The following is a 27,871-nucleotide window of genomic DNA, read 5'->3' on the forward strand; positions in this document are numbered from 1 at the left end:
AATTAAATAAAATTAATCATTTACATGATTGATTTTTGTATTACGATGGGAAGCTAGGCTGCTGTGTGCTGAGTTGAGTGGTCAAACAAGATCCACTCCACGCATAACTGGGTGGTACGTTGGTGTTTGCCCGCCTCGTTAATTCTCGTCAGTCTCGGCATATGAATTAAAAAGAAATGCATTCTATCAGAATGGCTGGAGAAGGGGACCGTTTCGACTACATCGAGCAACTCTGGCGCGACGCTGTCGCTGCAGGGGTGGAGCCGCTCCTTTCATTTCCACAGCGAAGATGGAAGGAATATATATCTAACTTTTCATGCGCATTTCAAGCCCAGCACCCTACTGATTTGCTTGACGGGACAATTAGGGAAAAACCAAGAGTGAACGGGAATATCACATATAAAGCCTTCCTAGCTCTCGAGGCTCATGTCAAGGCGCCCCCGCCCTGTGAACATGAAATTCAAAACGCCAAAATGCATTTCTTTGGTCAGGCTGTAAATATTTTGTGCATGCCGCCTAGCGTTGTGTGCAGCTTCTAGTGGGTGTGTGTGTGTCCGAAATTATTGAACTCAAAATGAGGTGTCGTATCAGGGCTCTCCGAATGAAACCGCGCACACGATGAGTCTTTGAACACAGTACTGCAGAAGTGGAGCAGAAGAACAAAGCTTAGTGGTAGACCCAGCAGTCACTCGACGTGTGTTTACAGAGGCAGTGGACGAAGACCCTTTCAAGGATGTGTCTGAGTTTACCTTCGTAGAGAACGGCGAGCAATTAGCAGAAATGATTGAAGATATCACAGTAAAAAGTAATCATGGGCCAGGAATAAGGGTCTGGGGTACTGCTAAGGACAGAGGGTTGGGGTCTCTAGGCTTTGAGTTTGGCGTTTGAAGGCTTGTGGGGTCGTTGAGTTAATGTTTGAAGTCTACGCATGTACGTTTAGGATTTTGTGCAGCATATGTTGCAAAATTTGCTGCGCATTACATGGAGGTTCACTTAGGGCCTGTGAGTGAGTAGAGGTATTCGCACGAAGACGCATCTCTTGCAGTGCTTGTCGTGTATCTTTCCGTCGAGAGACGAACTGACAAAATCAACACCGCGTAAGTGATTGAATTACTTTAATGTTATTACGTATATGGCAAGCCTGTTTGTTTGCAGGGAAGAGCAGTGCGGTGGCCATTGACGTGGAGCACCACTCCCACGCCAGTTACCGAGGGTTTACCTGTTTGGTTCAAGTGTGCACGGCGACACATATTTATATAATTGACAGCCTAAATGTTTTCGAAAAACTATTTATTCTAAATAAAGTCACGGCGGACCCGTCTATTGTAAAGGTGCTGCACAACGGCGACAACGACATCACGTGGCTACAGGTGACGAAATCGCAAGGAGAGAAAGAACCTAAAACAGGCAACAGAGCAGGACTGAAGACATAAGCCAGTACAAAGACATCCTCCAGACGGGAGCAACTGGGCAATTCCAGACGAAACGTAACGAAGACAGAAACAGAAACTTGTACAGACGTGTAGGCACTGTTGCCCGCAGCGGGACTTCAACGTCTACATAATAAATGCCTTTGACACTGGAAAGGCGGCAAAGTTCCTTCACATTGCGGGCGGCACCTCCCTGAAGAACGTTTTGGCACTGGAATTCAATGAGCACAAAGAAGAATGCTACAAAACTTGCGACTGGTCGAACAGGTGAAACAACATAAGATGCTGAACCCTAGCCTCCAGAACCGAGCCCCAAAGCCTCATTTCCCGAGCCCTGGGCGTTTGGGTAGATAATCTTAGGTAAACGGATCCAGGCTAGGCGAGGTAGATCTAAACGTCGGATTTTGTATTTGACGCGCAGAGCTTAGGATTAGGGTTTACCGTTGCGCGTGGCGCTTCTGAACCCTCTGTCGAAACGATTTGCCCGTTAATACTTCCATCTTTTATTATTTGTTTCTATTGCTGCTTCGTTTGAATTTTAGGCCCCTCACCTGGGGCATGTTGCAGTATGCTGTAAATGACGTTCGTTACTTGTTGCACCTCTACTACAGATACGCAAAACGAATCGGCAGGTAATGAACGATGACGCGGCGAACAAAGGCAGCAGCGGCTGCAGCATCAGCAGCAAAAGCAGCAGCAACGTTGACAGGACTATTTCTGTCAGTGCTATGGTCATTTTTGATTATAAGCATGACATGGCTTCCCTGTAGGCTCATACTTTTGTAATCGATTCTTGCCTTTAGTGCTGTGATTGGTGATTCTTTTCGTCTCTTTCGCTTCTTTTCTACTTTCTTCTGCCGCATTCCGTGTGCATGTTTCTTTGTGCTCCTCCGCTTCTCTGCTCTCATCCTTTTCTGCAAAATTTTCTGGCTGCTCTTTTGGCTGCGTTTGCCGTTTCCTTTTTGTTTTCCTTAGCATATGTCTCTCAATGTGGCCGGCTCGTTGCTTATATCCCTGCTCGGGCCCCGGCTTGTACATTTGCCTGCCTGCCGTTTTTACTGTGTGCAAGTGAGAGCGTGCTACCTGTTTTTTGGCTTTTCGCCTGATTCCCGAACTGTGTATGTCTGTTAGCTTGTAGGTCTGTCACGGCGCACATGCGCATGCTCAGTAGCTGCCAGTGGGTCTTTTCTTCTTTGTTCACACTGGCGTTGTCTGCTTGACAGTTTGTCTATTTGCACTAAATCTGCATTTTTATGTGTTTATTCACGTGCCTGCATGTATGTGCGTGTATCTCCGAGTGCCCTGTGTTCGCTTGTTCACTGTATTGCCTTGCTCTTTTATTCTTTTATTGCAATTAGTACTTGATGGGAGGCGTGCTGAAATGGTTTTTTTCTCTTTGTGTTCGCTTCATTCTTCTCTGGCTTTAGACAATCGTCTTTTTCTGGAATTTCCCTTTGCTTTGCGGTTCAGGCTCCCTGAAGCTTTGGTTTGGCCTCCTAGTGTTGATTTTCTTGTTAATTACTATTTTTGCCTTCGCTCAACTTTAGTTTTGTGTCTCTCCAGCAAGCCGACTCGCTTTCTTCTACTGTGGCTCTGGTGGTTTCCTTTTAAGTGAAATTCTTGTTGCTACAGCTACTGCGGTTACTGCTGCTGCTGCTGCTGCTGCAGTTTTGCTGACTACAGGGAGTGTCGGCCCGTTCCAGACAAGCGTTGCAACCACTACTATGGCTAGGAGTGCTGCTGCCGCTGCTGATACTTTTTCTGCCGTTTTTGCTACAACTGCTGCAGATGCCTATTATGCTGCTTGTGCTGCTGCTTGCTGCTCAGGTGCATGCGTACGAGAAGGAAGTGAAAGCTATGCTGTGTAAACCATTCACGTTTCCCAAACACAAAGACTTGGAAAAGATCCTTCGGGCCCCGCAACTACGCAGACCAACCGGCAATAAACGCGCACTCGCGGTAACCTTCACAACACAATAGTAAACGAAGTAGAGCGGCAGCGGAAAAGGCCTACAAGAGCAGCGACACACGCAGGATAAAGAGCACCGTCCCGTTGCTGGGGATAATATGGGTAGAGGCAAAGGCGCAATAACAGAATGAGAGAACACGCACACGGACACAGAAAGTGGCAAAGAGGCACACAGTGATAAACAAAGTTAGACACACAGTATGCAATGTGGTGCTAGAGGTGCACGGCAGACCAAAGAGAATTGAATGAATTATATTTAGCACCATTTTCCGTCTGCGCTCACAACCAGATACGCGAGCGTTTGGTTGACTAGTTCACGCTGGACATGCATTCTTATGGCATTTCAAGTTCTTCTTTGGTTTTTGCGTTGGCATCTTCTGCTGGGCGTTCCTCTTTTGTGCTTCATTCTGTCATTTTGTGCTGCTGCAGGAAGCAGTTCTGGCGTGGCGAGATATTCGTAGCCGGTCAATTGACTGTTCGCGTACCTTTCTAATATCGTCACACGATTTGCCTAGAGCAATTAATTGGGTAAGCCGTAAATAGGCGTCGCACTGTAAATGACGAGAAGGCAAAGGAAAGGCGTGATTGAGGTGGAGAGGACGCGCAGCAGCACAATGTGCAAGGAAAAGCCACGAAATGGGGACAAACGCAACGGAGAGCGTTATTCGCATTGTCGTCTTTAGGCATACCAAGCAAAGACAGGAGCTCCAATAGCGAGATGCCTGAACAGCAAAATAGGTGAAGACAAACTTCGGGAATTCGCTGCAGAAATTGACGACCTCGTGATTTACTACGCGCAACCATGAAACCCTGGTGCTCACCGTACCTCCAATAGTTGGTCTTTACTTGGTCTTGCTCCACCAGCTCCTCCACTGTACCTCCTTCTGTTTCCCTCGCATCTGCTCCAGCTTGTATTAGTCCGTTGTCTCTTTCCGTCTTGCCTTTACTTTTTTCTTTCCTTACCGGTCTTGCTAAGCCTAGCGTCGTAAGCAATCATGAAGTTCAGCGTCTTTCATTTTGGATTTTATGTGCTAGAGCGTACGCTAGCACATGCAGTGCAACGTAGGATCGCTTGCTTCGAGCACACTGCAGTTTGGAGTCACTCATGTGTCCTTTTTAATTTGGGCACCTCAAATAAGAGCGTTGCGTCCTGGCCTCGGAGTGTTTGCCTCTCGTAAACGTAGCGCTGGGAGAGCTTACATGTCGTTCAACTTTTTAATTAAAGAAACCTTTTGTCCTAATTTTTGACCTTCAGAGCGCAAGCGTAGCTGTTTAAGCTTCCGTGAAAGCGCGACGAGAGAATACAAAGGGGGAGATTTGCGGTACGCTTGGTAGGTTTCAGCAGCTCTAGGGAACTAGACAGAGATAATTCCCCTAAAACGGTAAGGAGTAGTGAAAGCTTTAGGAGGAGTGTTCTGGCAGTTCACAAGCTTCTGAAAGCATTCGAGGGCTTCCTATCATGAACAAGCGGTCTAGGGAACACGCCACGACAAAAGCTGAAAACTGGGGCGACTTAGCGGTTTGAATTTGAATCATTTCTCGCCGAGCTTTGTGGATTGTCCTAGTCAAATGTGCAGACGATGCTGAGGGCATTTAAATGAAACCATATGCCGAGTATCGAACCCGGTAAGGAGCCTCTTCCTGTGCCATCCTCCAAAGCTGGCTAGTAAACAGCAGCTCCTAAAGTAAACATCAGCACTTCACATAATCTGTCTTCAGGAGAGAACAAAAGGGCATTTTACCTGGAAAAGGTCCCTTTAATTGGCACAAAAAGCCACCCCTGGTCCCAACCGGTCTCGAACCGGCGACCTTTCGGTTATTAGCCGAATGCTCTAACCAACTGAGCTATAGGACCTGCAAGCTGGACTGGACACTAAACTGTAGACACGGATTGCCTTACCCTGAATTGTAGACAATTACTTTGCTTTCGGAATTCTGAGCAAAGTAGTCGTGGCCAGCCACAGCTGGCCCATTTAAGTAGCCGTCTCGGAAAGAAAATGTGTGGCGGGATTTGATACCCATCTACTTGTATCCAGGCTTCACAAAACCGCTAAAACTAAAACTCCTTGGTTAAGAAGTGTAGATACTCTCATGTAAATGAAAGAGTGCAGTATGTGGGTAGACGCGCAGAGCAGCCCTATTGTACGGGCACCAGCAACTCTGCAGAAACAAGTTGACTGAAGAGAAAGAGACAATGACCCCTCTTCCAATTACCCGACACAAGCTGCACTTGTATCCCAGCAAAAAGGGGCCTTTGAGCTCTCCTCCATGCTAATTTATTCTTTACATGGTAAAGTGCCACAGCAGCGAAGCGAACTCACTTCGAAGAGCTGTTAAGGCCTTCAGTATTCCCTCTTACAAATATACAAAAGGCTTTTCTGTCTAGGCTACAGCCGAAGTTTGATAAATGAACAGCTGGGGAAAGCCGGAAAACGTCAAAAGCCGTCAGGTGCACCAGATATATACACGGTAGAGAGACCCTTCGGCGCCCTACGATGCTTCTCGGCAAACCGTTAAGAACAAGAAGTTTCCCTCTTAAGGGCTTATTTCTTAATGTTGAGGGGTTCTGGCCCTTCTCAAAACTTCGAGCCAGGAGAGCTGGGAGTCGGACTGGCACTACCCCTACGCCTAGTGGCAGATTCCCACTTAACAAAACCCTAAAACCTAGGCCTGAGCGGAGTTAGTCTGCTACGCTCTAGGGACAATTCCCAAGCCCACGGCAAAAGGGCTTGGCCTCTAGAAATGGCTACAGGCCCGTCTGAATTGCTACAAACTTGGTGCTCGTGTAATCGTCTAGGGCCAAAGCAGAGCCCTCTCGGCCCATCCCCGAAGCCTTGATTCCCCCAAAGGGCACTTCGCAGGAGGAGAGGGTCCCGGTGTTGACCCCCACCATTCCGCACTGCAGCAGCTGAGCGAAGCGCACAGCCCTGCCCGCACTTTGTGTGTAAAAGTAAGCAGCAAGCCCAGCTTCCGAGTCGTTGCACTTTGCTGCTGCTTCTTCTTCAGTCTCAAACTCGTACAGACACACAATCGGGCCAAACAACTCCTCCCGCAGCACGCGAGCGTCCGCTGCCATCTCGCGGCAGTCTAGGACTGTCACTTCAAAAAAGCTGCCGCCAGCGGCCCAGGGACCCTTGGGCCCTGGGCCCTGGGGGGCCCCCGGGGCCCCGCGGGCCTTTGAGGGCGCCGCTCCCCTGGGGGCCTCCAGCCTGCTGCCGCCCAGCAGCAGCTTAGCCCCCTTCTCTAGAGCATCCTTGACCAGCTGTTCCGCGCGGTCCACCGCGGCGTGGTTGATGAGAGGCCCCACAGCCACCCCGTGGGTCTTGGGGTCCCCTACTGTTTGGTCTTTGAAAAGCTTCGTGGCCTTTCTCGTGAATTCGGCGAAGACGCTGCGGTGTACGTACACGCGATTGGGGCTGATGCAAGCCTGGCCCGAGCAGCGCAGCTTCGAAGCCAGCAGCCCCAAGACTGCCTCGTTTATATCAGCATCAGCAAAAACAACAAATGGGGCATTTCCCCCGAGCTCGAGCTGCAGCCGTTTCACAGTGTCTGCACACTGTCTGTATAGCTGGCGCCCCACAGCGGTGGAGCCCGTAAAGGACAGCAGCCGCACCTGCGGCGCTGCAGCAACAGCAGCAGCAAACGCAGCAGCACCCGCACGGCACGACGGCAGCACATTCAGCAGCCCGGGGGGGAGGCCCGCCTCCCTTGCTGCTGCTGCCAAGGCCAACGCCGACAGCGGGGCCTCTTCAGAGGGGCGCAGCAGACAGGCGTTTCCTGCTGCTAGTGCTGCTGCTGCTTTGCGAGCAGCCATGGCAAGAGGGAAGTTGAAAGGGGTGATAAGGGCGCACACCCCCAGGGGTTCCTTGACAGTAAACTGCAGTTTGCTGCTGCCAGCAGCAGCAGGAATAGTCAATCCATTGTGCTGCCGCGCAGCCTCAGCAGCCCAGCGCACGTAGGAGGCCCCATAAACGGCCTCTTGACGTCCCTCAGGAACAGGCTTTCCTGCTTCTGCTGTTATGAGTGCAGCCAAGGCCTCCTTGCGCTCTTCCACCAGCTTGAACCACTGCAGCAGCAAAGTACTGCGGGCCAGCACGCTGCTGCGCGCCCAATCACGCTGCGCTGCAGCAGCAACAGCAACAGCGGCTGAAACCCAAGCACTCCCCAAATTTGGAGTGCGAGCTATGGCCTCCCCAGTGCTGGGCTCATACACTGTTACGTACGGCTCAGGTCCCCCACACCGCTCGCTGCTGCCGCTTCCGCTGCCGCTGCTTGTGCTCGTGCTGCTGCTCGTGCTGCTGCTCCTGCTGCTACTTGCAGTCTCAGCAGCCACAGGCAACGGCTCATTAGGGTCCTTGACAAGCAATGAGCCCACAATTGCAGGAGTTATTTCAGGAAGAGCTGAACTCGCTGTCGACGTGCTGAGGCAGCGCCCGCCGCAAGAGAGATTTGAGGGGCCCCCTGGGGGGCCCTCCAAGAGGCCCCCTTCTGCTTGGTGGAAGCGAAAAGCAGAACTACCAGAGCGTCGACTGCATGAAGATGGAATTCTGGGATTCAGCTGATATATTTTATCTATTTTGCCGGATAAAGAGTGCAGCGGCTGTCGAAGGGCCGCAAAGCCGTGGCGGAGAGTCATTGGGTGAAGACGCGAGCAGTGAAAGACAAACAGTTGCTCAATACCGCCTATTCTTTCAATTTAATCTATTGAATTGATTGAAGTAACTAATTAATAAAGTAGAAGAAGCGGAGTGGTGGAAACAGCCAGACGGTGGAGCGCAATCCGAATCGAACCGTGTGCAGCAGCTACCGCCGCCGCCGCAGCAGCAGCAGCAGCGGCACCGTTTGTGCGAGCGCAAACGCACAACTTGCATACAGCAAAATGCATCTTGATGAGCCATCAAATTACAATATGTGTACTAACGACACGTGCAAGACACGTGTACATGGATATATGGTCGGAGCAATGTGTTAATTTGTACAAATATCCTTCCATGCGCGAAATTTGTTTCTACACCCCTTAGTCCTGCCTTCAGCAGCAAGCCAAAAGGTTAGAAATTTTTCCCACCATATCAGGGCATCTCCGCCCGAGCTCAACGAAGTGTGGCCCCTGAGTCAGCGTCCCCAGTGTCCAGTTAAGCATGTGGGCTAACTACAGATCTAGCAGCCAGAGCCAGTGCAGCATAAATAAAGAATGCCTAAAGTACCTAAAATAACCTATAATGGCTAGAGATCTCACAATTGCATGTCTGGGCCTCTGAGGAATGGAGCCCTATCCACCCTGCGACAGAGGCCACGGGAATTTGAGTCAACAGTTTCAAAAAGGCACTTAGAGGGGCTCAACATTTGCCTGTCTCGTGAGCCGGCGTTGGCGAGAAACTGCGCTTCAGAAACTGGCTCGTGAAGCAGCAGAACTTTCGAAGGCACCAGCCCATAGACCTAAAAGGGCAACAGCTCCACAATTCCAGGACCACGCTGACCCCGACTGTGGCTCTGAATGTTCGATCTTCTCCTTTCTGTATACAACTGTTCTTAAGGCATATCAAATGAGTTAAGGCGTTTAAAATTGATCCCTAGGGTCTCAGCTAAACGCTGGAGTGCTCACGCGGCGCCGCATGACTGCTGCCTTGCTTCGGCTGCGACCTTTGCTTCGATCGCCACAGGCTCTAGCTGCTGCGGACTTGGGTTCTACTTTACTTTTTTTCTCTGTTCCACCCACGCTGAGTGCCACAGCGCCAAAGGCCTCGTAGAAATCTAAATTATGGCCTAATCCCCACCCCCTTCGCATGCATTTACGCACACAAATGCATGCATTGCGTACATTCACAAGCATGCTTCGACATAAATATGCATGAAGATTCAAATTGAGAAGCTCTAGCAAAGCGGGGGCCTCCGGGGCTCTGCCAGCAGGAAGCTTTCAAGTATGTAGGATTACTGCTTGAAGTAAGGTCTCGCGATTTGGGGCTAAGGATTTCGTGTCTACAGAAACCAAATCTAATGCTCCTGCCTGATGTTGCGAATTTCTGCAATCTTAGGCTTTTTATTATTGTGTACGTACACCTCAAAGTGCGTATGAAGCGCTCACCAGCAGCCACCACAGAAAAAAACCACCACCCTGTACATGCTACCAACAATTTGTTGGTGCAGCTGTTGCTGCTGCTGCTGCAGCTTGGCTGCTGCATTCGAAACAGAAAAAAGCGCGCCGCCCCAACAAGGGTTCGGCACGGAAATCTCGGCTGTGCCACAGCAACCTGCAGCAGCGGCCGTCCCTGCTGCTGCAGGACAAATACACCACTGCAGCAGTAGCAGATGGTGCTGCTACTACTGAAGCAGAAAAAAGGCAGCAGACGCTGCTGCTTTTGCTGCTGCTACTGCTGCTCCTGGCGTTAAAGCTATTAGGCTGCTGCTGCTGCTGCACGTTTCCTCAGCAGCAACAACAGCTATCACAATCTAATTAAATTCATAACAGGACTTTGCCCCATCTACCTATCTTGTGCATCAAGACGCTATTGGGGCCCTCGCCAGCTGTGCATACACCTCAGACCGAATGGCCGAGCTCAGCACGCCGTCGCTCGCCCGCACCACCAGACGGGCGCGGCCCTGCTGCTGGCCCGACCCCAGCTCTAGCCTGCAGAGAGAGCAGCAGCAGCAGCAGCAAGTGCGCCTTCTGTGCGAAGCTACAGGAGGGCGTACGCAGCTCTACACAGCAAACTACGTGAAACAACAACAAGTGACACACCGGGCCAAAACAACGAGACGAACGACAGGTCGTGTCTGTTGCTCTTCCTGTTGCTGCTGCTGCTGCTGCTCATTCTGCTGCTGCGGCAAAACGTTTCCTGAAGGCCGCTGCATGCTGCCAGCCACAGCCAGAGTCTGTGCGTGGCTCTCGCCCGCTGCAGCACAGAGAGCTAGAGCACCGCCCTGAGCAGCACAAACAGCAACAGCAGTGACAGGTGCAGCAGCAGCAAAAGCAGCAGCAGAAACGCAGAAAAACCTCCAGACACCGTCCAGCGCACGGCGCAAACCGCTGCATCTCAGCCCAACCACATGTAACCGCAACTGCAGCAGCATCAAGAACAGCAGTAGCAGCAGCTCCTGCTGCCTTGCTGCCGGTGGCTCACTAGCTGCAGGCGCCGCACGAGCGATAGCATTGAACCCTGGAGTTGGGGGTGGAGGTTGAGCACACACGCAGCTGCAGAGAAAGAGAGGAAAACGGCAAATTGCAACTTCGCTTGCGTAGCCTGGTTTCGAATACATGTGTCTAACTATCCAATATTGCTGCTATGCAGAATCTTCTGTAAACACTACTGTATATGAAATCATTATGGACTCGGTGCAGATCACGAAGCGGCGCCTTGGCCTGATTTGTTCCGCTTCCACTTTTAGTTGCTCCTACAAGGCGTGACGACAAATGCAACCACTGTTGCATTTCTAATATGTTGATTAGAACAAGAAATGCCTATCGGCAATGTGGATTGCTGCTACGACCACTCGTTGCCTCTGCTGCCGCTGCGGATTTCTACGAAACCAGCAGCAACCTTACTTTCGTTCAATGCGAAGTGCTGCAAATTCCAAAGCTGGTAGAAGTCATCTGCGCCCATTTGATGGCCCTCGACGAACCGCGACAAAGACAGAGGAATAAATACCTCGCGCCTCCAGGGTGTGGCATCGGGCATCCTGAGAACGCAGCGGAGTCGCCAGTCAGAAGCGTGCAGCAGACTACTGAGCCATCAGCAGCAAATCAACACCTGACATTGACTACTGGCAAAAAGCAACCAAACTTCATCTTTCCCCAGTCAAAAAGTTGCCACTGGAACAACTGGACAGGCGCATCACAAACGAACGAGCAGCGGCGCAGCAACCAAGGCATCGGGAAACGCGAAATACACAAGGAAAGGTATGCAAAAAACAAATGATGACTGCAAAGCTGTCAAATCCATAGAAGCAGAAACCCTCATTTGGAAATAGAGTCAACTTCACAAGTCGAAAATCGACAAATAAGCTCTTCACAAACGCGCATGCGCAAATGCACTGTGGGAGCCCAGACGTGGACACTACACTGAAAGCCACAGCCTCACAAATGCGAAGACGCATACGGCAACAGCAGCACGCACGCAGATGCAGGCCATTTAATCCCACAATGAGGAAGAATCAAATGCATGCAGCGAACAACAACCAAGAGAACAACGAGCAAACGATGAGCCGGTGGATATACGGAAGGACAAAGTGCACACGCAGGCGCAATGTGTTTCAACTAAACAAATCAGTAGGGGAATAAACGAAGAACCAATTCATAGAGAAAAAGGCAGGCAAGGAGCAAGAAGCAGAAAGCACAAATTGCGCTAAGTGGACTGCTCGGCTGGTCTGCGGCCTACAAGAAAGAGACGCGCATCATTGGGCAGTAGTCGAAGGGCTCCACGCACTGCAGCAGCAAATGCTGCGGAAACACACGGCAACAGCAGCAGCAACAACAAAGATAATGCAGCAGCAGAAAAAATCGGAAGGCACCCAATGTCGCGGCTACACCAGCAGCGTCGGTAGAGCCACTGCAGTAGCAGCACAAGTTGGAAGACACACAGCTATGCCAGCAGCGCCAGCGACACCCCTGCAGCAGCAGCAGCAGCAGCACTGCTGAAGTTGGTGCTGCAACTGTCGCGCTTACATGGGCCACCTGTTCCCTGCCCTTGAGGTACTGCAGCTGCCGCTGGGGGTCCTCTGGCTCCAGCAGCAACCCGCCACTTGCTGGCAGCAGCAATTCACAACAGAACTGCTGCAGCATGCTGCTCCTCTTGTTGCCGAAGTAAATGCTTATGCGGCCTGAGAGGCCCTTTATTGTCTTCTGCACTCCAATCTGAGGCAAAGATCAAAGCACAAACCGCATGCAGATGCACCAGCAGCAACCCTCAAATGATACTTCGCTACAGCTGCAGGGTCTACGCCCTGCAGCAAACACGCAGCAGCAGAGACCCTCGAGAAGAAAAAGCTAACAGCATTCGCAGCACCAAAAAGTTTAGCGCAAGCAACAAAGGTACCTGCAGCGTCTCGTCCTCTAAAAGCACCCCACTGTCTGTTAGCAGCAGCGGCAGAAAGCCGGTGTCCATAGACCTCGCTGCAGCAACATGCGGCATGGGACACAAAGACTCTTCCGGCGCCGCTGCAGTAGCAACTCCTGCTGCCGCCATTTCCGACGAATCCGCTCCAAGTCCGCGTTGCTGCAGCAGCAACAGCAGCAACCACATAATGAACAATCTACTAACTCCAGCCACCAAGTAGCACAGCAGCAGAAAAAGCAATAGAGACAACAAGAATGGCAGCGCAGCAGCAGTTCCACCACGAGCAGCAGCAACAGCAATAGCAGCAAAGCAACCTACGGCGAAGCGCCAGGCCGCCGACTCTCCAGCTGCAAGGGGCTCTTCTATTGTGTCCGTGACGGACTCTACACAAGCACTGCTGCTGAACAGGTGATCCTGTTGCTGCTGCTGCCGCTGCAGCTGCCTCCCGTTGCTGCGAACTCCCCGGTGCAACTCACCCGCCAGCCCGACCGGCAAAGAACTTGCGGTGCTGCAGCGCCCAGGAGAGAGAGCCCTGTCTGCTGCTGCTGCTGCTTTAGACTTGTGTCCGTCAGCGCGGCCCCCAAGAGCTGCAGGCCGCGCTGTTGCTGCTACTTGTACTGCAGCAGGTGTCGTGAAAAGCAGCCGCTGCAGGCCATGCAGCTCCTGCTGCAGTCGCCGTTGCTCCGCATTGCTGCCCAAGATCGCCTCCTCGTGGAGCGCGATGGTCCTCTCGGCAACTGCAGCAGCAGCAACAGCCCTCAGCAGCAGCAGCCAATATAGAGCACGCAAAACAGCAACAGCAGGTCAAGCAGCAACAGCCGCAAGGTCTGCAGCAAAGAGGCTCTACCAGCAGCAGCACCACCAGCAGCATCTACAACAGCAGCACCAGCACCAAAGAACGACAAAAGAGCTGCAGCAAAGTCAACAGCAGCGGCGAAACCAACAGCAGCAGCAACCAAAACAGCAGCAGCAGCAGCAGCTCCGCCATACTGTCTAGGTCATCTGCAAGCTTCGACGCCCTCTCGCTCTCCTTCAGCCACATCTCTTTCGCCATTTCTGCCGCTGAGGATCTTTGCTGCAGCAGCAGCTGCGTCGTCTGCAGCGCCTCCTCTGCTGCCTTTTGCGCTGCTCGGCTGGCCTTTAGGTCCTGCTGCAGCTTCTGCAGCTCCTGCTGCTGCTCCTCCAGCTGCTCCCTCAACATCTCCTGCTGTTGCTCGCTGGCTGAAAGAGATGCCTCCGTTCGTGCTGCATCGGCTTCAACAGCAGCTAGCTGCTGTTGCAACTGCCGTCGCTGCTGCCGCAGCAGCGCCACCTCCGCGCTCCACTCAGCAGCAGACCGTCGCTGCTCTTCCTCGTTGCTGCTACTTGCTTCTGCTGCTTCTCCGACTGAGTGCTTTTCAGCAGCGCCCACTTTTTGCTGCCACTCTTGCTTCTGCTGCTGCTGCAGGCTGCCGCAGGCAGCAGCCACAGACCCAGAATCTGAGTCATCTGTCTCTCTTGGTGAAGAGTCCAAGAAAGAAACCTTCTGCAGCAGAAAAGCAGCAGCAGGAGCAGCAGCAGCGAAGAGATAAGCAGCAACAGCAGCAAAACACGCCTAGCAGCGGCGCAAGCAGCACGGTTCAAAGGCTAAGCAGTAGCAGCAGCAGCAACCAACTAGCAGCAACAAGAAGCAGCCACCCCAAAAGCCTAGAGAAGCAACAAACAGCAGCAGCACCAGATGCAGCAACTGCCGACTGGCTCACTTTCTCTGGAGGGCTCGCCATGGGCCTGTAGGCTGGAGGATGCTCGTAAGAATGCTGTGGCTCAGTAGGCTGCTTCTGCTGCTCTTTCTTTGGTTGCTGCTGTTGCTCCTGCTGCTGCTGCTGCTGTTTTTGCTTGTCCGCCGGGTCATCCCAAACAAATCGGCCGCTAGAAATGGGCTCTGGGGGCCACCAAGCAGCAGGGGAAGGCCACGTGGGCTGTTCAAAGCTGTTCTGCTGGCTGCTGCTGCTGTCCTGTTGTTGCAGCTGGGTAGCTCTTTGCTGCTGCTGCTGCTGCCGCTGCTGCTGCCTATCTCGCGGGGACAAGTCGGAGCCACTGTCGGATAGGGCGGAGGAGAATGCCCCGAAGTCCTCGAAGCTTGTAGCTGCGCTGCTGCGTCTCTTTTCCGCTTGGTGCCGCCCCTGCTGCTGCTCTTGCTGCTGTTGCCGCTGCTGCTGCCGCTGCTGCTGCTGCACCTGCTGCTGCTCTTGCTGCACTCTAGTAGCGCCTACGCCTTCCAGAGAATCCCAGCTGCTGCGTGCTGCAGCACTAGCAGCAGCAGGCCCGAGAGCCTCTCGCAAGCCCTCTGCCTGACCTGAAAATTCGGCCACTTCCAACGAAGTTCCCCAGCCCTGAGGCGTGTCCGGCGCGCCCGCAACAGCAGCAGCTGGAGCAGCAGCAGATGCAGCAGCAGCAGCAGCCGAATCCGCCTGCAACACTGCCGCACCTGTTTCATCCTCAGGGCTTGCACCCGAGTTCACGCCCCCCGCGGTGCTGCCAGCTGCTGGTTCGTTCCCTGCTGCTGCTGCTGTTGTTCCAGTTGCTGTAGTTGTTGCTGCTGTCGTGTCCGGAAACGTTATACCTGTATCGATCGTGAAGGACGCTTCTTCAACAGCTTTCGAGTCTCTGCTGTGGCTCCTGCTGCTGCTGCGCTTCTCTTTGCGGCTGCTGCGGCTGCTGCGGCTGCTGCTGCTGCGCTTGCTTGTCGGACTCTTGCTGCTGTTGCTGCTGTGCGTGTTCAGCTCACCAGCAGAAGTTCCAACCCCCTGGTTCTCTTCCCCCTTTCGCTGCTGCTCCTGTTGCTGCTTCTGCGGCTGCTGTTGGAGTTGCTGCTGCGTCGCGTCAAAGGGCTCGTCAGCGATTGCAAAAAGCATGAGCTCGTCTGCTGCTGCGCTTGGAACAGCAACGGCAGCAACAGCAGCTGCTGCAGCAGGTGCCGCAGCAGGAGACGCCAAATCTGCTTGCTCAGAAATCATTGGAGTGCGTACATCTGTGCTGCTCGTGGGTCCCTCTGTTGTTAAAGCGGCTTCAGAAAGCCCTTGGTCTTCTTCTGCTGTTGCTGCTGTTGCTGCTGTTGCTGCTGCTACTGCTGCTGCTGCAGCTGCTGCTGCTGCTGCTGCGTCTGCTATACTGTTTGTTTCATTGTCATGCTTCCGCTCGTTCCAGTCCAGCTGTCGCTGCTGCTCTTGCTGCTGTTGTTCGTGCGGCTGCTGCTCTTGGCGCTGCTGTCCCTGCTGCTGCTGGTCGTGTTGCTGCTCCCCATGTTGATGCTGCTGCTGCTGATGTTGCTGCTGCTGAGTCTCCTGGTTAAGATGGGCACGTGTAGCTTCCAAATTTTGTAGAGTCGCCTCCACGGTGTCCAGGAGCTGCAGAGATACCCCAACAGCAGCAGCAGTACTTTTGCTTCAAGCAGACACGAAGCACTTGCTGCAGCAGCAGCAGCAGCAATGGCACAACGCGCTGCTGCTGCCCTTTTCCTAGACCATTCCTAGCCCGTAAGCGCAAGAGCCAGTAGCAGAAGCCGCAAATCGAGGCAACAAACACCCACGTCACTCGCCTGGGGTGCAGCAGCACTCGCCGCACCACTGGAGGTGCGGCAGCAGCAAAGACCGCAGCTGCAACAGCAGCAGCAATAGCAGCTATAGATTAGCAGCAATCAAGCATACCCTTGAAACGTCTGCAAAACGGTCGAGACGTCCCTCATCTACAAGCTGTGTTGCGTCCCGCTGCAGCTGCTGCTGCTGCTGCTGCAACCCTTCCTTCAGGGAGTCTAGCATTGACAGCCCCTCAGCAGTTGGCTGCTGCAGAAGCTCCTGCAGGAGCTCCAGGCTCGACATTACCTCTAGCGCAAGAGCAGCAGCAGAAGCAAAGCATGGAGCTCCGGACGTCATTTGACCAGCAGCAAGCTCAGACGCAGCAGCAACGGAAGCAACAAGACAAACACATTCATAAGTGCAGCAAAAGCTGCCGCAGCGAAACAGCAGCTGTTGCAGCGGCCTGCTGCTGCTGGTGCTGCGGCGGTAAGCCGGCGCTCAAACTTGGCTTCGTAGCTGCCACGCAGCAGCAGCAATACGCTGCGCCGTATGCAGCTCCAAAATATGAATAATGAAGCACCAGTAGGTGTGTGGCAGCAGCAACTTAGCAGCAACAGCCACGCAGCAGCAGCAACTGCAGCACGAAAAGCAGCAGCAATCGCAGCAGGAACGCACCTGCAATGCGAATCTCGACTGACGAGGTCGAGGCCGTCAGATTTGGCGGAACCTGTTGCTGTTGCTGCTGCTGCTGCTGCTGCTGATGGCTTGGGTTCTGGCTGCTGCTCAGCAAGAGCATTTGCTGCTGCTGCTGCAGCAGCACCTCCGCAGAAGTGCCGCACATGGCTTGGACCTCCATTTCCGGCAACGGGGGGGCCTTGTCTACGCCAAGGCTCTGCAGCAGCACTAGGGACCTTTTGATTTCCTGCTGCACGCCGAGGGGGTCTGCTGCTGCTGCTGCTGCTGCTGCTGCAGTGTACAGACACCTCGCAGCAAGCATGCCGCAGCAACGCATTTCCATTTCAGTTGTGCCCGTGGGAAACAGCACCTGCAGGCGGGTTTGAGCTGCTAGCGCCTGCTGCTGCTGCTGCTGCTGCTGCTTCCGCCGAGGCGGCGGATTGGGGGACCGCAGCAGCATCAAGACAGAGAACTGCTGCAGCCACTGAAGAAGCGAAAGCGAAGCTGACAAAGCTGAGGCATTGTTTCTGCTGCTGCTGCGGCTGCTGCTGCGGCGCACCCCCGGAGCTTGTGCAGCAGCTATGAGCAAGACAGCAGCAATAATGCGGAAGTAGCCAGAGGCTTCGAGCAGCTGCTGCAGCAGCAGCAGCGCCAGCAACTTGCTGTCCGACCCTGCAGCGGGCTGCAGCAGCCGCTGCTGCAGCAGCTGCTGCGCAACAGCACGTGCGTTGCCCAAGTCCTCGCAAGAGGAGGCAACGGCGCCTGCTGCAGCTGCTGCTGTTGCTGCTGCTGCTACGCGATCGCGGCTTGTGCTGGCTCCGTAGGGCCGCGGTGTAGTAGCTGCCAGAGCCTGCAACACGCAGCAAAAGCAGCAGCAGCAGCAGCAACAGCAGCAACAGTGAAAGAAGTGCAACAAATCCGGATTTTTAAGCAGCGAAGATGTCCACTGGAGCTGCCGCTGCAGCCATTAGGCAGCCTAAGCGAGCAGCACCAGCAGCAGTTCAATGAAGAATGCGTAGAAAGCGGGATCCTGCCGGAAACAGCTGCAGATCCGGCTGCTGCTGCCGCAATGCTGCAGCACTAGCTGCCGCATCAGCGAAGGCTGCAGGCGAGGCAGCGGCGGCAGCAAGAGATATCCATGGAGGTGAGTAGCAGCTTCTCCGTTGGCCGGAAGGCCTGCTGCTGCTGCTGCTGTGAGGTATAGCTCACTTGCTGCGCTGCAGCTTCAGCGTCTCGGGTTGCTGCATTGGCCCGTGTTGCTTGCTGCTGCAGGGCCTGCAGCTCCTTCTGTTGCTGCTTCTGGGTGGAGGAAAGCCACGTAAAAAGCCCCATTTTGCCACTGGTGGACCTGCTACTGCTGCTGCTGCTGCTACCCCTGCTGCCGCTGCCGCGGAGGCAGCCTCACTCGTGCGTCCAGCCACAGTTGCTGCCGTTGTTGCCGCTGCTGCTGCTGCTGCTGCTGCAGCTCTACTTGGTTTGTGGGCTTCTTTCCTTGAGGTCGCTGAATCCATCTAAGCTCCGCACGCACAGGCTTTCCGGTGTACGTGCGGCGGCAGCAGCAGCAGCAGCTGCTGCTGCTGCCGCCGCTACTGCACTCTGAAATCAAGAGCACTTGGTTCGCCCTTGCTGCCCTCTCCGCATACAAGCCGCTGTGTTGCCCCCAGAGCGGCTGCAGCTGGGTTTGCAGCTGGTCCAGTGCTGCTGCTGCTGCTCGTGTTTCTGTTGCTGCTGCTGCTGTTGCCGCAGCCGGTGCATGTAAAGGCCCTGGAGCCCTTTATACGCAACAACTGTTCAGGTGCTGCTAAAAATATCTAAAACTAACTCATTGGAGGCTCTAAAAACGGACCTGCAAGAGCGGCGCCGCAGCAGCTGCTGCTGCCGTTGTTGCGGTTGTCGCTGCTGCTGCATGCCTAAACAGCGAAAGGGATGAGACACAGCAGCAGCACCAGCAGTTTGTCCCCCAGCGTCAAATCTGCTATAAATGAAACTCCCATTTGCAGTGAGGCAGCAGCAGCAGCAGCAGCAGCAGGGTTCAGGGCCAATCGACGGTCAGCGCTCCTGTTGCTAGCAGCAGCAGCAGCGGCAGCAGCAATCGGCAGCAGCAGGAGCTGTTTCCCCAGCAAACGTTGCTCTCGTGTCTGCTGCCCACCTTCCTCCGTGCTGCAGCAAAAATACTGTGAGAAATTATACTTTAGCTCGAGAACAAACTCTAGCGGCTCTTGCCGCTGCTGTTGCTGCTGTCCTTGTTGACCACCCGGGTCTCTGTGGGCTGCGGCGCTGCCGCCGCTACATAAGCAGCAGCAGCAGCGGGAGTCTGCGCGGGCAGCGCCAATAAGAGCCTTCCTTTTTGTCTGATTGTTTGCATTTTCTGTGTCCTGCTGCCATGTGGAAGTGTATGCAGCTCTACGCTGCAGGAGCTGCAGCAACAGTTGCTGCTGCAGCCGCTGCTGCCTGCCGCAAGCGCGTTCCCTATTTCAGCGCCGCTACCGACCCCCAGCCCTTCCCCCTAACAAGGTAGATGTTCCTATAAAAGCAGCAGCAACGAGGCTACAGCAGCAGGGGCAGCCTAACTGCAGCAGCAGCCTGCAAAACTACTTTGGCGCTGCTGTCTAGAAGTGTCCAGCAATATGTCCCAAGCAAAAGAGCCCCCAAGAGGTCCCAGCAAGTCCTCTGGGGCTTCCTGGAGGCCACGTAGGACACTGCGAAGTCCATTGGGGTCCTGAAAAGGGCCCCCAAGGCCCCCTGGAGGCCCGATGGGGGCCCCCCTTGGGCCCCCTGGAGGCCCGATGGGGTCCCCCCTTGGGCCCCCTGGAGGCCCGATGGGGGCCCCCCTGGGGCCCTTTGGTGAGGAGTCGCTGGGGCTCTGAACTTATATGCTGCTGTGTATTCAACAGTTCACATGAAAAGCAGCTGGCTGAGAATAGAGCAAAACAACAGAAGCAGCGACACAGACAAATAATAGCACGAAGCAAACGGACAGGAGAGGCAGCAGCAGCAGCTGCTGCTGCTGCTGCTGCGCCTTCTGTCATTAAAGGCAAACGAGCCACAGCCCTCACACTGAGGGCTCCTGGGGCTCCCCACCTTTAAGAGCGGCCACAGGGGCCCCACTGAGTCACAAGGACTTTACTTGAGGCCCCTCTGGCGCTCTTGGGGGCCCCCCGTGGGGCCCCCCGAACCCAAAACAAGGGCTGGGGGCCCCCCTACTGGCGGCGGGCTCCCTAGCTGCAGCCGGCTGCAGACGTAGAGCCCCAGCCAGCCCATAGGCTACTCCCTGAGGGTCACAGGGGGCCCCTCTGGGCCCACAGGGGGCCCTTAGGGGGCCCCCTAGGGACGCTTACGGCCCCTTTGGGGGCCCCTAGCAAACCCCAAGTTGATCTATAGAGCTGCTTGCCAGAGCTTCTTACAGCAGCAAATCAGGGCCGCTCCTGGGGCCCCGGCAACAGCCACAGGGTACTGCAGCAGGGGCCCCTGGAGCATTGTTGGGGCCTGCAGTCTCTTAACGCCTCTCTAAGGCAGTCTCCCACAACTGGGGGGCCCCCGAGACTCCTCAACGTCTAAGGGGCCCCCTTAAGCCCTGGAACGTTCTAGGGGCCCCCAAGCGCCAAGGGGGCCCCTTCGCAGGGCCCCCTGGGGCCCCCCGGCCACGGGGTTCCTTTCAGGCTTGGAAGCTTCGGGGCCCCCCAAAGCCCCGTAGAGCCCCAGGGGGCCCCCTGAACCCCGGGGGGCTCCCAGAGCCCCGGGGGGCTCCCAGAGCCCCGGGGGGCCCCCTGGGCCCCCGGGGGCCCCCATAGCCCTGGGGGGCCCCCAGAACGCCGGGGGCCCCGAGAACCCCCGGAGGCCCCAGTAGTTTTGTGTTGTTTGGGTTGGTGGCTAGAGAGGGTCGTCGCCTATAAGGAAGTCAATGAGCATTCCTACGAGGTACACGTTGAGGCTGTCGCCGATCATGCGTCGGTGCTGCAGCTTGTCTTCAAACAGCTGCTGCTGCTGCTGCGGCTGCTGCTGCTGCTGCTTCTGCTGCCGCTGCTGCTGATCTTTGAGCGGGGCTGCGATGCTGAACCAAGAGGGGAAGCCGTGGAGGTTGAGCTGCTCCCTAACAGAGAAGAAGCGGCACCGCGTGCTGCTGGGCAGGAGGTCGTGCAGCTCGACAGTGCGCTTCTGCTGCTGCTGCTGCTGCTGCAGCAGCAGCTGCCTTGGGTTGTCCAGCAGCAAAATGCTGCCGTACTGGGCCAGGCAGCTCCTCCCATAGTTCCGCGTGAAGCAGCTGCTGCGCGTGCTGCTGCGGCTGACGAGGTCCACCATATGCCAGGACTTTCTTTTCTGCTCTGCACTTAACTCCAGCGCTGATAGCCGCTGCTGCTGCTGCTGCTCTTGCTGCTGCAGCTGCTCTTGCTGCTGCAGCTGCTGCTGCTGCTGCTGCTGCGGCTGCTCCTCTCCGGCAGCATCCGGTGAAGGGGCAAAGGCAGCCGGGTGCTCTTCGCTGAAGCTGCGCCACTCGCAAACGCTGCTGCTGCTGCTGCAGGTGCTGCTGCTGCAGCAGGTGCTGCTGCTGCTGCGGGGAGGCAGCGAGTGCTCAAGAAAGGCCTCGAGGGGCCAAATGGGGCAGCAGTAAAACGCCTGTGAGGAGTAGAGCCCTGGGATCCGGTCCAGCGGCACTGGCCTCCTGCCGCTGCCGGCAGCAGCAGCTGCTGCAGCGGGAGCAGCAGCAGCAGCAGATGCTGCTGCTGCTGCTGTGTAAGGCGCCGCGTCCCGCAGCCAACGCGCGTACTGCCCGTCCGACGGGTGAGCCTTTCTCGCCAAGAGGAAGCATCTGCTGCGGCAGTTGGGGAGACCGAAGTGTATGGGATTGAGCAGCAGCAAAAAGACAGTTTCATAGTTTAGCTTATCTATGAGGGTCTGCAGCAGCAGCTCGCAGGCGTTGCTGCGCTCGAAGCCGGCGACGTTCTCCAGCAGCAGGAAGCGCGGCGCCGCCTCCGGAGGCAGCTGCTGCAGCACCTGCAGCAGCTGCAGCAAACTGCTGCAGCGCAAGTCCCCACAGTCTGCCTTTAGCCCCCGACGGGCAAATGGCTGGCACGGCGGAGCCAGCAGCCACAGGGGCCCCCGCAGCAGCTGGAAGAAGGACAGGGGCAGCCGGCCAATGTCTGCGCTGAGGCACTTGGGGGGCCCCCCCTCAGCAGCAGCAGCAGCAGCAGCAGCAGCAGCAGCTTGTTCTGGCCGCTGCTGTTGCTGCTGCTGCGGAGCGCGGCAGAAGTTCCCGCGGTACACAGCGCATGCGGAGTCGCTGATGTCCACGGCTGCAACCACCTGGAAGGGAAGCCCCCCGCTGCTGCTGCTGCTGTGTGGTGCAGCAGCTTCGGCTGTTGCTGCTGCTGCTGCTGTTGTGTGGGGCTGTTGGTCTAGCAGGGGATGCACGCAGTAGCTGCTGCCGTCAAGAGGGATGTTTTGGGCAGTGAGTCCTTCGTAGCAGTCCAGCGGCGCAGAGCCGCTGCTGCCTGGGGCAGGAATGCCCTTGAGGCAGCAGCAGCCCGCTGCAGCTGCTGCTGCTGCTGCTGCTGCTTTCTTCGCAGAGCCGCTTCTGGGGCTGGTTTTCGGGGCCGGGGCCGGCAGCGGGGCCCCGCAGCAGCAGCAGTTGAGCTTCAAATTGTGTCTGGACCTGAAGAGCCTCAGTTTCTGGGCATGCAGGAGGCCGCAGTGCATGCCCCCAATGCCGCTGTAGAGCTCCAGCACCTGCAGCGGCTGCTGCGCAGCCATTTCGGCAGCGAAGAGAAAACCAGATCCGATAAAACTGTATTATTATGCTTGTGTGCCTTAAGGCACTCTTCTTGTGTTTAAAATTAAAAAGTGCTCAAGACTGCATACACTCCATTGGCGTGCCCATCGCCCCCGCAGAGCAGCAAACCGGCACCTCCTGCGCAGGCCAGAAGAAGACGTTTAGTCCGGAAGAATAAACTGAAGCGCTCAAAAAATATTAATTTAAACAAAAAACCGAGAAAATAGATGGAAAAAGGTAGAAGACAGAACGAGGAACAGGAGGTGGGGCCCAGTCGCTCCGCAGCCTTTGAAGCGTTGGGCTCGGCTCGCCGGAGTGCACGGGCAGCTCGGGACTTAATGAGGCAAGAGCTAAGAAGACAAATTTCAAACAAATCAAATGAAATGCCCTCCTAAGAAGCTTACAAATAGGCAAAGAAGAAAGCCCCTGCGCACAGCCACACCTCTGGGGGCCCCCAGCCCGTGGAGGCCCTAGGTGTCCCACACAGTCAACTCCACAGCACAGGCTTTCCTTAGGCGTTCACCTTCTTTAGTAGAAAACCTTTTAATAAATTACTATTTCTTAAGTACAGAGAGTCTGCAGAAAGGCAGCAACGAGCTGTTTCGACTGCCTGCTCATGAGCCTACACCCAGAGTCACCGACGGCAATCAACGCCACCGGCGCCGTCGTGGCGCCGGGAGGCCTTGTACATTTCCCAGGCTCCATCAATCTGCAGAAGATGAATTTAAATTTGTTAAGTTGAATTTAAAAAAGCACAAAATGGCAGTTTTGCTTCCTGGCTTTGGGGCTGAGTCTGTAATGCCCCTACAACTCCGTCGATGCCCGCCAAGCGGGGGACCCTCGTAGACAGAATTCACGCCTCCATCTGCAGATTCAAAGAACCAATTTGAGTTAGAAAAGACAATGTGTTAGCGATTTTAAAAATTAAATTAAAAAAAGGAAAAAGAGTAGCTATTTAGAATTGTTGGAGTAGGAGTTCACTAGCTTGTCGAGTCCGAGATAGTATAGTGGCTAGTATTTCCGCCTGTCACGCGGAAGACCCGGGTTCAATTCCCGGTCTCGGAGTTCTCTCTCTTGTTTTGTTTGACTTTGTTTGTCAGTGTTTTAAATTCATAGTTTGAGGTCTATTTTGTGCGCTCGCCTCTATCTCTTCGCTGCCGCTTGCCGCAGCAAAGCAGCAAGGTGCAACACACCGGCAGCACTGGCGGTTGACAGGGCAGCAGCAGCTGCATCAGTAGCACCGATTTTTCGGCAGCAACAGCAGCAGCAACAGCAGCAAGAACTACAGCAGCACGACCTGTCAGCAGCAGCGCCAAAGACAAGAATTGAAAGCACCCAAAATTCATTTTCCGCTAAAATAGCGCCAGAAGCAAATGTCCGCTTCAGTGGAGGCTCCAGGGGGCCCCCCAGTACCCACAGGGGCCCCCGTAGGGCCCTGGGGGCACTTAAGGCCTCACATGGCCATAAGGTTGGTAGTAGGGGCCCCACTTGCACCCCTATCGTGCCACACTTCTGCTGCTGCTGCTGCCGCTGCTGCTGCTGCTGCTGCTGTTGCTGTTGCTGATGCTGCTGCTGCTACCGCTGCTGCTGCTTCTGGCTGCCCCGTTTCGGGCTGCTGGGCTGACAAAATAGCGGCAAAGCAGAGCCTGCACGCCGCCGTGGTTTCGAACTGCAGTGCCCCGCCGCTGCTGCGGCGAATTTACCTGTCTCAGCTGGCGCTGCTGCTGCTGCTGCTGCTGCTGCAGTGGACTTTGGGCGGCATGGGCGTTCGATGCTGGCGCTGCAGCGCCCCTTGAGGGTCCCAGCATGGGTGAGACTCGCTCAGATTGTTTTCGTTCCTGTTCCTGCTGCTGCTGCTGCTGTTGGTGACTTCTCTCTACGGGTGTCCCCAGAATTCTAAGGCCAGCTTCAGTACTGCTGTTCCGGTCGTTGCTGCTGCTGCTGCTGCTGCTGCCGCTGTTCCTGCCACTGTTGCGGCTAGTGCTCTTGCTGCTTCTTCCGCTGTTGCGGTTTGCCGCGAGACTCCGGCTGGGAGAAGTCACATCGCTGCTGTCGCTGCCATCGCTGTCACTACTGCTACTGCTGCTGCTGCTGCTGCTGCTGCCAGTGTTACTGCCGCTGCTGCTGCTGCTGCTGCTGCTGCGCACAATGAAGTCGCGCAAGTCAGAGGAGTCGTCGCTGCAGCTCTCTGTAGCGCTGACCGAAGGCCTTCGTTGTCTTCTCACAGTTCGCAAGCGACGTGCAGCGCGCACGGGGGTTCTGCGGCAGTTGCTGCTGCTGCTGCTGCTGCTGTTGCTGTTGTTGCTGCTGTTGCTGCTGCTGCGAGTAACCCTCCTACCCCGCGCAGCAGCGCTGGGCCTGGAGTTGCTGTTGTGCGCAAACACCTCGAAATCCACGTGTGCAATGCTGCTGCTGCTGCTGCTGCTGCTGGTACCAGTAGCCGCAGCAGCAGCCCGTTCACCTACAGCCTTTTTGACCTTTTTCCTGGGTCTTGCTCCAGGCGCGGGGGCCGCCTGCGCAGCGCTGCTGCTGCTGCTGCTGCGCGGCCGCCTGGAGCTTTGCTGCCTCGTGTTTGTCTGCTGCTGCCGCCTGAGCCTGCGCTGCTGCCTGCGCTGCTGCGGCTGCTGCTGGCGCTGCTGCTGGCGCGCATCTCTTTGCTGCTGGCACCTGCTGCAGCGCCATTCCCCCTCAGGCACTGCAGCAAGCGGCGGGGAAAGGCAGTAAGTGTGAAAGGCACCGTCGCACTCATCGCACAGCAGCAAACAGCTCCAGTCATCGTCGCGGCCGCAAACTTCGCACCCCCCATCCGATCCCAACGATCCCGATCCCGATCCCGATCCCCGACGCCGCGGCTGTGGGGGCGGCAGCGGCACCTCTTCCACTAGCTGCAGGCCTATCAAGCAGCCATCCCCTGCTGCAGCAGCTGCTGCTGCTGTAGGCTCAGCTCCTGCTGCTGCTGCTGCTGGAGCTGCGCCTTCGGCACTGCTGCCTCCCGGCTTGGGCTGGCAAGCGGCGACAATACCCAGCGAGGCGCCGCCCGGCTGCTGCTGCTGCTGTTGCTGCTGCTGCTGCTCACTCTTGACTGCAGCATTGCTGGGGTCCTTCTTTGCAGCGGTCCCAAGGGTTTCTTGTGTTGTAGCTTTGCCGTTGCTGCCGCTGCTGGCAGCAGCTGCAGCAGCAGCAGCAGCAGCTGCTGCTGCTGCTGCACTGACCCGCCGGCGAACAATGGTAGTGAATGCTGTAGAACATAGCGGGCACCTGCTGCTGATCGACGCCCATCTGCAGCAGCAGCAGCAGCAGCAAAAGTACGCAATTGTGTGAGACGGCAATAGTACAGCAGCCACAGCAGCAGCAGCAACAAGCTTACTTGTATAAGCAGGCGAAGCAAAAAAGGTGGCAGCAGGTGGGAAGTGAGGCGATCTCCTGCTGCTGCAGCAGCAGCTCTGAGCATATGACGCACAGCTCGTCGCGTAGGTCTACCCGCAGCACAGCAGCAGCAGCAGAGCCCCAGCCTGCTGCTCTCCTACTGCTGCTGCTGCTGCTGTTGCCGCTAAGCCTACGGGCAGCAGCAGCACCTCCCAAGGAAGCGCCTGCTGCGTGTGCAGTCGCATTTCCAGCAGCTGGCGCTGCAGATGCTGCAGCACCCGGGGCAGCAGCTGCTGCTGCTGCAGCCGGCTCCCCACTGCTGCTGCTCGCAAAGTCCTGCAGCAGCACGGCAAATAGCAGCAGGCGCCCTCCACCCATCAGCAGCAGTAGCAGCAGCAGCAGCAACAGAAATGACAAGTCGCCCGCAACGAGAACTTGGAGTGGCAGCAGCAGCACCAACAGCAGCAACATTACCTCTGCGTTTGCTGCATCAAGCAAGTCGAGTATGTCTTCTCCCCACTCCACGCGAAGCCACGAGTAGTCCTGCTGCTGCTCTGGCTGCTGCGGTGGCGGTTGCTGCTGCTGCTGTGGCTGCTGCTGCTGTCCGCACTGCTGCAGGGGATTGACTTGCTGTGCTTGGCGGCTGTATTGCTGCTGCTGCAGAGGTTGCTGTTGCAGCGCTCGCAAGCCCTGCTGCTGCTGCTGCTGCACAGTAGATGCTGCAGGGTCTGTTGAGAGCCTCTGCGGTGTCGCCGCTGCCCGTGGAAACCGCTGCTGCTGCAGCAGCCGCTGTTGCTGCTGCTGCTGCTGCCAGGCTGAGTATTGCTGTTGCCGGTGGCACTGCTGCTGGACGGAGTACCGCTGCGGCTGCTGCTGCTGCTGCCGCCGGTGGGGAGCAGGGGGTGTCGACGGGTCCGCGCAGCGCAGCGCAGGTCCTGTGAAGCTGCCACTGCTGGCGCTGCTGCTGCTGCTGCTGCTGCCAATGCTGCCACTGCTGTCGCTGCTGCTGTTGCTGCAGCTGTTGGTGCTTTGCTGCATGCTGTAGGTGCTCCATACCCTCCGAGGCTTCGCCCACTGAGCCTGCGCAGCCGTTAATGTTTGCTGCCAGACGCGCGGCTGCTGCTGCTGCAGGCGCTGTTGCTGCAGCCCGTTCTGTAGCTGCTGCAGCTGCTGCAGCGGCTGCTGCACCTGTTTCTGCTGTGCGAATGGCCACTGCTGCTTCTGCTGCTGGGGGAACACATTCTCACGCAGCGGACTGCCTTGCCGCTGCTGCTGCTGCACTTCCGAGTTAAGGCCCCGCAAGACGCTGCTGCCGCTGCTGCTGCAAAGTCCAGCCCCCCAAAAATTTCTGTTGTTGTTGCTGCTGCTGCTGCTGTTGTGTTGCTGGTGGTGGCGGGCGACGGCGTCAAGCAGTGCAAGAGGAGGGTTCCTCGACTGGACTGATGATGTCTGCTGCTGCTGCTGCTGTTGCTGCTGCTGCTGCTGCTGAGGTGGCTGCTGCTGAAGAGATTGCTGCTGGAAATACCGAGATGCTTCCAGGGCACTGCTAGAATTGCCGTGTTGCTGCGCCTGCTGCTGTTGCTGCAGCGGCCATGGCTGCTGCTGCTGCTGTGGCAGCTGCTGCTGCTGCCGCCTTGCCGGCGCTGCACTTTCCTCAGAGGCGCAGGATATCCTGTAAGCCTGCCGCTGCTGCTGCTGCTGCAGTTGAGGCTTCTGCTCGGAGGGCCGCTGCATAAAAGGTGAAGGCGCTATATGGGATCCCGTGCTGGCAGTTGGAGAGAAACCGTTTTGCTGCTGCTGCTGCTGCTGCTGCTGGTTTAGGCCCTTCGGCAGCAGGCCCATAGCAGCAGCAGCTTCTGCACAGCGCAAAGTGCGTGGGGTCCCTGCACCCTTGCTGCTGCTGGTGCTGCTGCTGCCGTTGCCGCCGCTGCTGCTATCGCCGCTGCAGTTGCTGCTGCTGCTACTGTTTCCATTGCAGATGCTGGATATTGGCGTTCGCGTATCCTCCATGGAGGAACCAACCTGCAGCTGCTGCTGCAGTTTTACGCACTGCTGCATCA

At 56.0% G+C, this 27,871-nt stretch overlaps 4 protein-coding genes across 4 annotated transcripts; all 4 read right to left on the reverse strand.

Moving 5' to 3' along the window:
- Positions 1 to 6,145: 6,145 nt before the first annotated feature.
- Positions 6,146 to 8,035, reverse strand: ENH_00068000 (succinate-semialdehyde dehydrogenase, putative; the record flags this gene model as incomplete). The annotated part of the gene is made up of 1 exon (XM_013582379.1): positions 6,146 to 8,035. One exon carries the CDS (start codon positions 8,033 to 8,035, stop codon positions 6,146 to 6,148), a length of 1,890 nt encoding a protein of 629 aa, XP_013437833.1.
- Positions 8,036 to 9,894: 1,859 nt separating this feature from the next.
- Positions 9,895 to 19,939, reverse strand: ENH_00068010 (hypothetical protein, conserved; the record flags this gene model as incomplete). Its single annotated transcript, XM_013582380.1, has 16 exons — positions 9,895 to 10,024; positions 10,136 to 10,317; positions 10,518 to 10,588; positions 10,940 to 11,073; positions 11,772 to 11,833; positions 12,059 to 12,247; positions 12,429 to 13,186; positions 13,440 to 13,974; positions 14,192 to 15,835; positions 16,136 to 16,311; positions 16,679 to 17,528; positions 17,888 to 17,977; positions 18,084 to 18,179; positions 18,525 to 18,588; positions 18,869 to 18,964; positions 19,806 to 19,939. 16 exons carry the CDS (start codon positions 19,937 to 19,939, stop codon positions 9,895 to 9,897), a joined length of 5,211 nt encoding a protein of 1,736 aa, XP_013437834.1.
- A 609-nt stretch (positions 19,940 to 20,548) lies between these two features.
- ENH_00068020 (hypothetical protein) lies at positions 20,549 to 22,426 on the reverse strand (the record flags this gene model as incomplete). The annotated part of the gene is made up of 1 exon (XM_013582381.1): positions 20,549 to 22,426. One exon carries the CDS (start codon positions 22,424 to 22,426, stop codon positions 20,549 to 20,551), a length of 1,878 nt encoding a protein of 625 aa, XP_013437835.1.
- A 1,515-nt stretch (positions 22,427 to 23,941) lies between these two features.
- ENH_00068030 (PHD-zinc finger (C3HC4 type) protein, putative) lies at positions 23,942 to 27,821 on the reverse strand (the record flags this gene model as incomplete). The annotated part of the gene is made up of 2 exons (XM_013582382.1): positions 23,942 to 25,724; positions 25,813 to 27,821. The coding sequence occupies 2 exons, from the start codon at positions 27,819 to 27,821 to the stop codon at positions 23,942 to 23,944; spliced, it is 3,792 nt and encodes a 1,263-aa protein (XP_013437836.1).
- Positions 27,822 to 27,871: the final 50 nt, after the last annotated feature.

This window comes from Eimeria necatrix, genomic scaffold, assembly GCF_000499385.1.
Source record: "Eimeria necatrix Houghton genomic scaffold, Enh_scaff63, whole genome shotgun sequence".
In the NCBI taxonomy this organism is placed as follows: Eukaryota; Apicomplexa; class Conoidasida; order Eucoccidiorida; family Eimeriidae; genus Eimeria; species Eimeria necatrix.